At 39.9% G+C, this 13,435-nt stretch overlaps 1 protein-coding gene across 2 annotated transcripts in view; it reads left to right on the top strand.

Annotated features, from left to right (window-relative positions):
* The window catches only part of A1cf (APOBEC1 complementation factor), a 48,665-nt gene that overhangs the window by 14,097 nt on the left and 21,133 nt on the right, over window positions 1–13,435 (top strand). For both annotated transcript variants that reach the window (XM_052172589.1, XM_052172581.1), the window contains exons 2-5: window positions 1,767–1,901; window positions 4,053–4,183; window positions 9,538–9,776; window positions 12,359–12,523. In XM_052172589.1, coding sequence (XP_052028549.1) covers window positions 1,767–1,901; window positions 4,053–4,183; window positions 9,538–9,776; window positions 12,359–12,523 — 670 coding nt within the window. The remainder of the gene's footprint in view (window positions 1–1,766; window positions 1,902–4,052; window positions 4,184–9,537; window positions 9,777–12,358; window positions 12,524–13,435) is intronic.

Raw genomic sequence — 13,435 nt, 5'->3', positions numbered from 1 at the left:
AAATCATAATCACTCTGTAGGTGAAGCTTTAAAGATTTAGTAAGATGAAGCCTGCCCAACTGCTTGAAGCAAAAATGTAACCCAGGCACCCTTTTGTCTTATTATTTAAAGCACCATTATATATAATACTAGGAATACAAACGTGAACCTGATTACAGACATCTTTTAAAATACTGCAATCCAAAGAGCATTAAAGCAGACTCTAAACCAATAAAGGCTAAAGTTAGAATACACAGAGAGTAAATTTGGTACTACAAGCTGATTTACTTTTATTTTAAACAATAAACAGTCACCCCCACAAAACAATATCTTTAAACTAAAACATATCTCTTAAAAGTATACATAGAAAACATTTGAAAATGAAGACTGAAGTTTCTGCCAGTAGTTACTGTTGAGGACGGGTGGGGTGACACATTGGGGTGTTTTTCTTTCTATTCTATATATTACATTTGTTACACAACATCATGCATTTTGGCACAAAACTGCCTAATGTATAGATGGTGACTTTTGTGTTGAATGCCAACATTTGGCCCCTTTAGTGGTCACAATAAAATGGGATGGTGTAGCGTTCTAACTGTGCTGATGTGCCGTGTGGCTTGTTTCCCTTCCCCCAGCAAACGAACTGCAGCATCCAATAGCACTGGGTTGTATTCATTCTTTGTCCTCTAACCCCTATGCAAACAGATCGTTGACAATGGAGAAAAACGCCAGTATCATTCTTCTCCCAGAAGAACCAATGTTGGGTCAAGAGAGAAAAGTAGAACTCAGTTCTATTTGGCCTGACAACATCGTGGCTCCTCACATGAAGAGAGACATTAGGGAGCATATCTTACTATCCTGTCATCTTTGGAAACACACTTAAATCCCTCAGCAGCTATCCCCAAAATTAGCCAGTTCACATCTCCAAGTGTTGGCCTTCATGTTTTTATATTTAGAGGGTCTCTCCATTGCCTGACTTGACTTAGGAAAGAAGGGAAAAGAGGAATTAGTAACAGCTGAGTATTGGGCTAAGAGCCAAGCCTTGCCTATTTGAGGTAGGTTACCCTCTTGACAAAGGCTGCTGTAGCCACTACTTTGCACATGAGAAAACTAAGGTGCTGAGAGACTGTCATTACCTAAAGTCCCACAGCTAGTGAATGAATAATGAATGTATTCAAGACAATCCATTCTAACAGTGATGCTGCTACACACAACTCTAACGTTAAATCAGAGCCCGGATATCAATTATAATTGATCACTTGATAATCTGCCTTTGGAACATTCATGCAACAATAGGACAAACTGTGTCCTTAATTGCTAAGAAGCTAGAATTCAGTTAACTGTTTTACCACAATAAAATGAAATGACAAAGATAATAATTTCTTAAAGGGTGAAACACAGAGCCACAGACTTTGGTTTTTTCCCCAGACCTGTGGTGGGTTCTGAATCACTCCTCCGTATTAGGGCGCGTACTCTCACTCTAAGCCATTGTAATTGATAAGGAATGGTGTAAATATATCTTAGAATAACTTCCATTGTCAGTTATTTACGTGTCAGCCATGCTTACCTTGAGCAAGCTTTTGGAGCAGAGAAGTGTTGCATGGAGGCGTAAACGAGTCTTTAACTTTTACCTTCTAGATAACCAACAATTATTACTTGACAATCTCAACTATTTCCCCAAATAATCCTTAACTAAAATGATTTTTTTTAAATGAGAAAAGCAAACTAAAGATTTTGTTATTTCCTCTTCTCCCTCATACACCATTCCCCCTCCCCTGAACACACAGGAAAATGGACAAAGAAAGTATGGTGGTCCTCCACCAGGCTGGGATGCCACACCCCCAGAAAGGGGCTGCGAGATCTTCATCGGGAAACTTCCCCGGGACCTTTTTGAGGATGAACTCATACCATTGTGTGAAAAAGTGAGTCCAAATTTAATTTCTTCTTTCAGAAGAAAAATATCATTCTCTTTAGTCTGCTTTTCCTATTCTTTGCCTTTCTTTAAATCTCTGTGTGTGATGCATGTGTGCAGTGTGTGTGTGTGTGTGTATGTCTGTGTGTGTGTGTGTGTGCAGTGTGTGTGTGTGTGTGTGTGTGTGTGTTTGTGTGTAAGCTCATGTGTGTGAGTGTGGATGAGTATCATCCACATGTGCAGAGGCCAGAGGCCAGCACCAGTATCTGTGTTCATTTTCCATTTTGTTTGAGTCAGGGTCTCTCACTGTCCACTGCTGCACATGCAAGGCTTGCTGGTTCCTGAGCTTTCTCCTGTCTTGGCATCCCAGATCACTGTAGAAGCCCTGGGATTGCAATTGCATGCTATTGCAACTGGCTTTACATACAACCTCCTGCTTGTTTGGCAAGCACTTTGCCCAGTGTGCGATCTCTCTAGTGCCCAGTTTGATGGTTCTCTCCCAAGTCCCACACATCAAATATAGACAGTGTTAAAATCTTCCTGGACATCCATGACTGTCCCTTTATATTAGTGCCTTTGCCCAGCTCTTCGTCCTGTTGAACTGATGAATTGAACGATCACTGCTGACAACTCTCACATTCATATCTCTTCCTCCTATTTCAGTGCTGGCAGCTGAACCACTGCAAATTCAAATATCTAACAATACAGAGCAGAGTAGCAATCTGCCGATGATAAGATATTGCTCCAATCTGACATCTTACTATGACTTTATAAAGGACAACATTTTATACAAGAAATTATGCATTCTTGTCATGGCTTAAATATGTATCTATATACATTGACATAAATAAAATTTTCCTCTGCAAGCAGAATTGATTGTCTTACTTAATGAAATGAACAGATTAAAAACTTGGTTCTTCAATGTCCTTAAGAACATGGTTACTCAATGTTCTTATATGATGACTAAGGAATACATTTCCCTAGTTCCAAATGGCATCTTGAGACTCAACTCAAAATTAGAAAGAACACAATCTGAAAGTTAATTTGTAGCACTTTACTAGGTGTATTTTTTCAGCACACACACTTATATGTGAATGTGGCTCTTCCCCTACATGATAAAAATTAATTGTCAGCATGTATAGTCTCGAAACCCGAGCACCTGGTTTTAGACACAGAATCCCAGCTGCCATACAAAAACTCCTGAGAATGCCATATGGAACAGGTAAAATCTGTGCTCATCTTTCATGAAGAAGAAATAAATCCTTTTCAGTGAGTCCTTTGGAGTTCAGTAGAGTAAGGCTAAGCAGAAAGCAGCCAAGTGCTGGAGTAATATGCAGGCTTCATGGCATCTCTTTGCATAAACCTATTGCATATATTTGGACCACTCAGCTTACAAAAGATAGGCGTAACAAGCTGCTAAGCATGCATTACTCAGGGTAGTTGAAGTCCAGAGGGAGAGTAAGGGCAAACAGGGCAGATGGAGAACAAATCCCCATTTCTATGAGGTTCTGATCTTCTAGCAGTTGCTAGCATTGAGGCTAACATTCCCTTTCATCCTAAAAACTCCTAAAATAAGAGTACTCCCCAGGCCACCTATGAAACATGCTGTATTCATTCTGAAATCATAGCAGTGGGGAAAAGACAGCCAGGAAGTTAGATTAGCAAGGTCCCAAATGAGTACCCTCATTTCCTGTTATAAATGTCAGTGACGGAGCATAGCCAAGTAAAGGTCAAAGCATGGAGATGCTGGAGAAAGACTCAGAAGGCATGGGCGAATCTATCAGGAAACTGTGCTTCTGATGACAAATGTATTTTTGGGTCCCCAAGACATTACATAAATTTCCAGATACTTGTATTACAAAGGTCATTTACTCAGCCCAAAGCACATTCTGTTAGCTGAGGCTGAAATGCCATTTGTCTATATTTTCTTTATTTAACTTGGCTTTTCCCATGAGTTAGATAATTAATCTAAAGCCAGCCTAAAAGTATGCAAACCATTCCTCACGGATGCAAATGCTAAACACGGCAGGGGGCAGTTTGGCAAGTATCATGTGTGTGTGTGTGTGTGTGTGTGTGTGTGTGTGTGTGTGTGTGGTGTTGTATATGTACATTTGGGAGTATAGATATGTAAATAAGAATGCTCTGTTTCTATTCATTACAGATTGGTAAAATTTATGAAATGAGATTGATGATGGATTTTAATGGTAACAACAGAGGCTATGCATTTGTAACATTCTCAAATAAGCAGGAAGCCAAGAATGCAATCAAGCAACTTAATAATTATGAAATTCGGTAAGTTCCTCATCTGCTAGATGTAAGCTGACTCTAAAACTGCACCTGCATCTGTTTTCTATCAAGACAGTGTATGTGTGTAAACTAGCCAAACTAGGAATAAAATGCCAGGTCTTTCTTCAGTAAAAAATGATCTGGTTAAACATTTATGTAATCTCATTACTGTATGAGGGATAAAGTCCACAGAGATAAAATTTATTAATTAACTAATTTTATTAATATGTACTAAATATTCTTCCAGACATTAGAAATATATCAAGATATCCTCTGTTCCCATGGAACACAAATATAAAAGAATTAAATAAATAACTTGCAAACATAAAGCAGAAGAAGGGTAAGATTTGCAGAGAGAAATGCTACCTGAATTTGTTGATTTTAAGAAAATACTCTATGAGAAAGTAAGATTTGATCTGATGTTTGGATGAAAAATTCAGTCAAGACAGTCAGACCCTAAACAAGGTTATTTAGTGAAAAAAAAAAAAGCAACAAACGGCAAGTATAAAATTCCTAAAATTAAAACAAGACTGATGTTGGATGTGTTTGAAAGACAAGAAGAAAAGTCCAGAAGGGGAAAAAGAAAAAAAAAATAGTTAAAGGTGGGACAGTTGGAGAACATTGACCCTGTCGAAGAATCTGAACTCATTTATATAAAGACTTGGAACTGGAGGAGACTTTTAAATGGTTTTTTGAGTTTTAAAGCATGGTTATGGCTGTTGGCTAGACAGCCAACTCCAGTAGAGCAGGGTGCAAAAGAGGGAAACCCTGTCAAAGGCTGGGGCACAGTCTAGATCTAGACAAGAATTGACAGTGGCTCAATGAGTGACCAGAAGCAAAAGGGACAGAAAGGATTAAGACATCCTGGGAAGCCAGAGAGGGGGACACAGTGACTTGCTATCACATTCAGAATTTGGGCAATTAACATGGGATTTGGTTCCAAGTATCTGTGAGAGTGGGTGTGCCATTGCAAAGGAGGGCCTGGGGAAAAGCAGGAAGCATGTGAAGTGTCCTAGTTGAGATTTGACCTAAAAGATGCACCTTAGACACCTCAGACAAGACATAGTGTGACTGTATGAGAATAGAGGCAGAAGGGTCACAGTGATAGCATTCTGCAGCATCTGAAACAGGAGGGCGTAACTGATGATGTCTAACCAATAATCTGCTTTTATAAGACTTTTCCTTTAGAAAAGTCACCAGGGATAAAAACCTGCCATAAATCCTTTCTTTATTTTTCCCCATTTTTTATTAGATATTTTCTTAATTTACATTTCAAATGTTTATCCCCCTTCCTGGTTTCCCCTTGAAAAACTACCTAAGATGGTCAGTTCCAAGGCTGGGTTTTAGGGCCCTGGTCCTGGAAAGGCTTGATGCAGTAAAGTAGGGGATTACCAGGACAGAGAAGTGGGAGAGGGTTGATTGGGGAACAGGAGGAGGGAAGAAGATTTATGGGACTTATGGGGAGGGGGGGAACCAGAAAAGGGGAAATCATTTGGAATGTAAACAAAGAATATAGAAAATTTAAAAAAAAAATAAAACAACTCCAAAACACACACACACACACACACACACACACACACACACACAAAGAATAGTTTGAAAGGAAGTACAAGTAGGGCCACACACAAGTGCAGATACTCATACATACACATAAAATTAAATAAATACATATCTTTTAAAAATAAGGTTTAAAATTATACCATTTTAAGAAGCATTCACCTAGATTAAAGTAGCCACTCAAACAAAGTATATATTCTAGTTATATGGTTTCTGGAACGAAAGAATTCCTCCTCTCTCAGTCTTCTATGGAATACAGACATCTTATCAGTAAGGGCAATCCTAAGGAGGCTTTGATTTGAGATGTATGTGGAATTAAATATGCAGGAGATTGATAGCTAGTTGTATCTATTTGACCAGAGGTTATTCACTAGAAACTGTCAATGGTATTGAAAATAGAGAAGATATGAAATAAATATCACCGTGCTACAGGGTGATTGTTCATTAACACTCTCCTCGGTGACTCTCACTATCTTTTCTATAAAACAGATAAAATTACTTCTCTCTCACAGGGTGTCATACAAATAACAAAGGTAAAGCACTTAAATTTCTGGCCCTCAAAGGATTGGGTGTTCTGTAAGTTAACTGGCAATTGTGGGGGTGACTGGTGGGGAGGGCAGAGAAAGGAGGGAAAATATAATAATTTGGAAAGAGAAAGTATCCAAGAATAGTCAGATCCCCATTTGGAAGCCAGAAGCAAGGTAAGAGAACAGAGAATCTTTACAAATTAGGAAGTGGGATAAATTCAACATGAACCAGTCAAGAAGAGACCACAGAGCTGCCTTCAGGACTTGCACTCAGTTGTGGTCAATCTGCCAGACAGAGAAACCTTCCTTCCAGAACAAAGCAATAACCTTTACTTTGCTGACAGCCACCATTTCTCAGGGGATGGATGAGGCTATTACCCAGAAAAGACCTGCAGTTATCACATCATCTTCCTCCCCATCAAATATTCACTGAGCATCCTCTAAATGCCTGGCTTCTAGAGACATTAAAGGCATGTCCTTGGCTTGTGAGAAAATGTATTTTGTCTCCAGGCAATTCTGGGAAAGGATGTTGACTAGCCATGCACATTTAGAAATTCTAGACTCTCTCCTGCTAGCAAATGATACCAGAATAGTCCACTAACAATCAAAAACAAAAAACAAAAACAAAAACAACAACAAAAAACAGATAATCTCTAAATAAGTGAAAGAGATATTTGTGCTTTCTTAAGTAAAATTTAAAACACACATAACTAAGGGATAGAGATGTGACTCATTTGATAGAGTCCTTGCCTAGCATGCACAAAGTCTGGGTTTAAATCCAGGAATCTCATAAGCCAGTATGGTGATAGACGGTTGCAATCTCAGAACTTGAGGGGAAGCACAAACGAATTAGGAGTTCAAGGTCATAGCTAGCTCTATAGTGAATTTGGAGCCAGCTTAAGAGGCATGAGCTCCTAAATAAATAAAGTTGACTGAAACAATAAAACAAACAAACAAACCAAGAAACCAACAGGAAGATCACTTTATCAGCCCCACCCTCCCCAAGAAACCACACCCTCTGGGGGACATCATAAGAGTAAGATGGGCTTGTGGATTCTCACTCTTGTCCTCAATTCTTTCAAAGCATAAACAATAGCCAGGGACCAGCCAGGTCAGGACATCTGCCCCATAGCCAAGAGTCACACTAGTTCCAAGAAAATCAGACTGGTCTCCTACTTGCCTAGAGAAGACCTTTAACTCATGATGGACAAGGAGTTTTTGTTAAGGACACCTCACTGTTTTCATTTATAAAATGAATTCATTATTTATTAAAATAAAATCCAGCCAAATACTTAAGGACAGAGAAAAAGGAGGGAGATGATTGGAGAAGGGATGGAGAGAAGAAGGTTTATGGGTCATATGGGGAGGGGGGATCTGGGAAAGGGGAAATCATTTGGAATGTAAACAAAGAATATAGAAAATAAAAATATTTAAAAAAAGATAATATCAAAAGGCAAATGGTAGGAAATTAAAAAAGCTATTCATCCACAACCCAAGTACGTAAAATACAATGTTGACCTTTGGTTTTCTTTAAAGATTTTCTACACAATTCTTTAAAAACAGAATGGACTCACATCACATACTTATTCTTACATCCCCCCTCCAAAAAAATCCAGAAAACACTCAAACAAACAAACTCTAAATGTAATGTAAAGTGCCTCTTTACTGCTAACTGTTCTTCTGTCTTTCTATTGTTAGTGGCTGTAGAGCTTCCTTCAGCATGAAAGCTAGAATGTCTCCGCCAGAAGCGGCACTGTGTACTCTTAAGACACGGTTAGAATGGAGAAGGCATGTTTGGAAGACTGACGATTGTCTATGGGCAGAAAGTGGCCAAGAATCAGGGGTGGCGGCCTGGAGAGACGGCTCTGGAATTAAGGGCACCTGCTGGCTGCTTTGGCAGATTATCTGAATTTGGTCCCCAGCACCCACATGCTGGTTTATAACTGTCTAAAACCCCAGTCCCAGGGGATCCAAAACCCTCTTCTGCATACATGCATGTGATACACATGCATACATGTGGGCAAAATACTCATACACCTAAAAATAAAAAAGTGTTTTAAAAGAACCAAGTATAATATACTATGGTAAACAATGGGACAATGTCCAGGTACAAGAAAATGTCATCTCAATGAAGCTGCCTCAGAGTACTGTAGTGCAGTATGGCGTAGTGTAGTGTAGTGTAGTGTAGTGTAGTGTAGTGTAGTGTAGTGTGAGACACTGCTCTTTCCAGTTTTGATGATATTTTAACTGATAGTGACTATCTTCATACTTGGCCCTCATGTCTGTTTGCTAGGGTCTATGCCAGAGGGGCACTGTTAAGTCAACAGTTATGCACACTTAAAATGTGTCAGTCATCTATACCAGTGTGGGTATCCTTCCCCTTCTAATAGGCAGCTCTGCAGAGTCGAGTAAACAGAGGCTGCAGGGCAGTTGCACCTCTCAGAATCAATAAAACCTTACCCAAATCATTTAATTTCGTGGATCTCAAGTTTACTGTCTATAAAATAGAAAAACACCTACTTTGCTCATCTTGCAGGCTCTTTTGTATGGGACAAATGATATAAGAAAATCTGTTATAGGCAAGAAACTATTTCTATTTTATTTTATTTATTTTTGTGTGTGTCATGTACACCATGAGTGTGGTCAAAGAGCAACTTGTGGGAATTGGTTCTAGACTCCCACTATGTGAGTCCAGAGATAGAACACAGATCATCATACTTACAAACAGGCACCATTACCCACAGAGCCATCTTGCTGGCTCTTTGTAATTTTGGCATTGGGGGCGGTGCATTTTTTTACAGTAATCACATCAGAACAGCTCCTTGACTTGGCGGTAAGGTACATGCATCATGAGGAATAGCAAACCCAGTAGCACAGGGTGAGTAGGTGAAGAGGGGGGCCGGGCCCCAGGATAGATGCCTTGACGCTGGGACATCAGGATGTGGAGAAAATTGATGCTACCGTGAACCTACATTCAGTCTGAAGAGACTAGGTACCAATCAGCTTTTCATCTAGTTTTCCTTCTTAAAAAGTTCAGAAGTCAAGACTGTGTATATACAGGTCAGTAGCAGACTCTGTGTAGCACACACGGTGGTCCTAGTACCACAGAAGAAAAGAGGACAGGGATGTCAGTCTATATTGAAACATCTTTCCTCTAAAGAAACCATATTGTCTTTGAAAGTGTTATACCCTTGCGACCTCTGCCACCGCCCTCATTACACACAGATTCTCACTTAGGAAAACTGCTTCCCTCTCTGTCCCTCCCACCCCGTTAAGGAATGGCCGTCTCCTGGGAGTCTGTGCCAGCGTGGACAACTGCAGATTGTTTGTGGGAGGAATCCCCAAAACCAAAAAGAGAGAAGAAATCTTATCAGAGATGAAAAAGGTCACAGAAGGAGTCGTTGATGTCATTGTCTACCCAAGCGCTGCGGATAAAACCAAAAACCGGGGATTTGCCTTTGTGGAGTATGAGAGTCACCGCGCAGCCGCCATGGCCAGGCGGAGGCTGTTGCCAGGTAAATCATTTCTTAATGGAGACTCCAAAGCCTCAGCAGACCCGGGCATGAGCTTCGCTGTTGATCTGCCTTCAAGCTCTTCATCTTGTTTATTTCTCTTACAGTTGATTCAGTTCCATAAAATTTTTATAGATGTGTTTTGGAAAGTCACACATCTGTGCATCGGGAGAACTTTGATCAATAGCAACCCTAAAGAGAATTCTCGGCAACAAAACTTTTTAAGATTAAGCAAATCCATCACACATATAGCTGTATGTAGATTAAGTTCACAGGCTAGTTAGAAATGGGCTGTGTTACCTTTCACAGTGTAGATACACGGCAGCCTGTGATACACCATCGCAGGGATAACCGACGGATATGCTTTCAACGTGTTTCCCAGTTTCTAATCATTTCCCTTGAATTGGAGATAAGAAATATGAACATTCTTCCTGGACACCCCTATTTAGACACTTCACACACACACATGTGTGCACCAAGTATCAATTCGTGAATTTAACAACACGTCAACACTGCCTAGGTCAGACCAACTCAGGCAAATATGCAAAGTTCCTTGGCTTGCTGTAAAATATTCACTAAAATTTAACACAGTCGTATGCTCAAGTGAATTCACACTAATGGAAGAAACTGTCTAAACCAGTAGTTCTCAACCTTCATAATACTGAGATTCTTTAATACAGGTCCTCATGTTGCAGTGACCCCAGCCATAAAATTATTTCATTACTATTTCATAACTGTAATTTTGTTACTGTTATCACTCGTTGTATAAATACCTAATATGAAGGCTATCTGATGTGCGACCCACAGGTTGGGAACCAGTGATCTAGCATGGTAAGCAGCTAGCACTACTCTTATGAAAACTATGAGAGAAGGTGGTGGCGTGGAACAGGGCAAAACTCTGAATTTATTTTGACTTTATCCAGTCTTTCCTGACTGCACTTTTTGTTTTTAATGGAGCTGTTGATTGAACAGAGGGTCTTGAGCTTCCTAGGCCAACATTCTACCACTCAGCTGTGTCCTAGCTCTGCATATGTTTCTTATAGGTTAGCATATAAGGCATTGGGTATCACTGAGACATTTTCTGTGTTTTAGTAGACTTCCTTCCCCCTCATCTTATTTTCTTTACCTCCTCGGATTCCTAGACAGTTATGATCCATTCGTAGGGTTTCAGAATTGAAATCAAGTCATTTAGAGGGGCAGCTAATGCCCCTAACAGTTGAGTCATTTCTCCAACCCCCGATACTATTTTATATGCTTTAGAACAGAGGTCTGATTTCAACATGTGGATTAGGATACCCTACTTTACCCAGAAATCTTTTAAATGTTATTTAGCAATGCCTGACCTTAAACTTGAGTTCCTCCTCCATCTACCTGATGAGCACTATGCCCAATGGAGCCTAGTGCTATTTATTAGACTACACTTTCTGTTTGTATGCTCTTGACATGTTTTGTCAAAGACCATGATTGATTTGTAAAAAATAAAAGGATGGATATTTGCTTTCCCTATATAATAATTACTCCAATGAATCCCAACGCTAATAATTTCTGATTTTGCTCTGTTCAGTTCCGTGCTTCCTACAAGATACAGCTTGCTTCCAAACAGTGGGTTAAACAAACAATCCAGATTTTCCATAAAATGTGGAAACTGACTTGATTTCTCACCCTTATCCCACCACTTCAACATGGATATGGTAGCTGAGTGGCAAAAACCAAGGGGGAAAGAAATTAAACAAAGTGATGGGAAATTACTGTTTGGTGACAATTTTCGAAGCTGTAAAAGTGGTTGCTGCCCCCTCTTTCCACAAGATCATGATTAGAGAGAACTGAGAGGCTCGTGGGAAACACACAGTATAGTAGGAAGCATCCAGTCAGTTTACTTCTGTAGGGTACAAAAACATATGCTGACTTGGGTAAAATCCACTCTTTTAAGACAAGTTAAAATATCTTATCATCGACTGTCTTCTCAGTCTTCTCCTGGTTGGAATTTTTAAAAATATGCTTTCTCTGTGTTCCCACATTGCCTGTATTCAGACTGAGGATATGTAAGGAACACAGTTGGTCTGAGCCCTGGATCAAGACTGAGAACGAAGAATGTTTGACCCCATTCACCCTGGTTCCTTTGCGTATGTCTCAGTGGTGGTGTCTGGCTAATAGACAAAGAATTCCAACTACAGCGGATGCTGTCCAAGTGACCTCTTAATGCTTCATGGAGTCAGACTCTGTGTCTGAGCCCTAAATCCGCTCTTTCTCCCCTTTTATTATCACACCTTAAAAACTACCTCCCCCTTGTAAAAGCTATCCTGAGAATCAAATGCGCCCACCACTTCCTCACTGCCTCTCCATTTCAAACCACATCCTGCTCCTCTATACATTCAATCATTATGATAAGCCACTAGTCACACTGAAGACTTTTCTATCTGACTCTTGCTTTATGTGAATGTCTTAAAAATCAATAGTAATCTTTTTTAGCGCTCTTGGTCATTTAAGACCTTAACGGTCAGTTCAATTTAAAAGACCATCAGCGTGAGCTGAGACAATGTCGTGATTTCTAAATAATTCATCACTCTTCTCATGGTTGTCAACAGGAAGAATTCAGTTGTGGGGACATCCTATTGCAGTAGACTGGGCAGAGCCAGAAGTTGAAGTTGATGAAGACACAATGTCTTCCGTGAAAATTCTGTATGTAAGGAACCTTATGCTGTCTACCTCAGAAGAGATGATTGAAAAGGAATTCAACAGTATTAAACCAGGTGGGATACTTATAATTACTTCTTCAAAATGTGCTCTAAAAACACTTATGCTGAAGGCCATTACCCACAACATTAAGGAAAGTAGCTTTTATTTAGCCCCTTCTCCTAATGAGCTCTGTGTTGTTCAGGTATTTCACCATTTTTGGATATAAAATAGACATATGGCCCTACAGCATTCAGGAATATTATGGTTTATATTCATCGGTGTAGTTATTTAATGAATAAACATCACCTCTGCTAAACTAAATTCTATGAATTCTTCTCCCTCTAATTAGTTCCTCTGTCCCTAGACTATCAGACTAAGAACAAAGTAAGTATTTACTGGTAGTGATACCTGGCTCTTACTGGAGGTCTAACCTCTAACACGGATTTCCCAACCTCTTTGCTATTGACATTTTGGAGCAAACCATCCTTGGTAAATTTCAGGGTATTGAACAACATGCAAGGTCCATGCCTGCCACATGCCAGCTGTAACAACCTGCCCCAGATGACAACCAAAGGCACCTCCTGACAATTCCCTGTCATGTCTGAGAATGTACTCAGTCGCACCAGCCTGTGTCGATCACAGAAACATCTTCCCATGACTAAGAATTTCTTGGGCTTCTGGCAATTTCTATAGGATACTCACAGATGTGGACCATGATGCTATCCTAGTAAGCAACCTGAGAGCACTCACTCTCACAGTGTCTGTGCCCAACTGTAAGTGGATATGATGTCACATGCTTACTAGGATGGTAAGGGTATAATCTGCTCTACAGATAATTGGCAGAGATACCATTTTTTTTTCCTTTTAGAGATTTCTCAAACACTTATCTTCCTTCACCCTCAAGAACTCTGCCTTCCCTGACATTCAGTATCATGGAGTGGTTACATACCAACAGCTGTGAATCCATAGTTACTACAGAAACTGAA

The sequence above is a fragment of the Apodemus sylvaticus genome, chromosome 1 (assembly GCF_947179515.1).
Source record: "Apodemus sylvaticus chromosome 1, mApoSyl1.1, whole genome shotgun sequence".
NCBI lineage: Eukaryota > Metazoa > Chordata > Mammalia > Rodentia > Muridae > Apodemus > Apodemus sylvaticus.
This window is presented reverse-complemented; position numbering and strand designations above follow the sequence as displayed.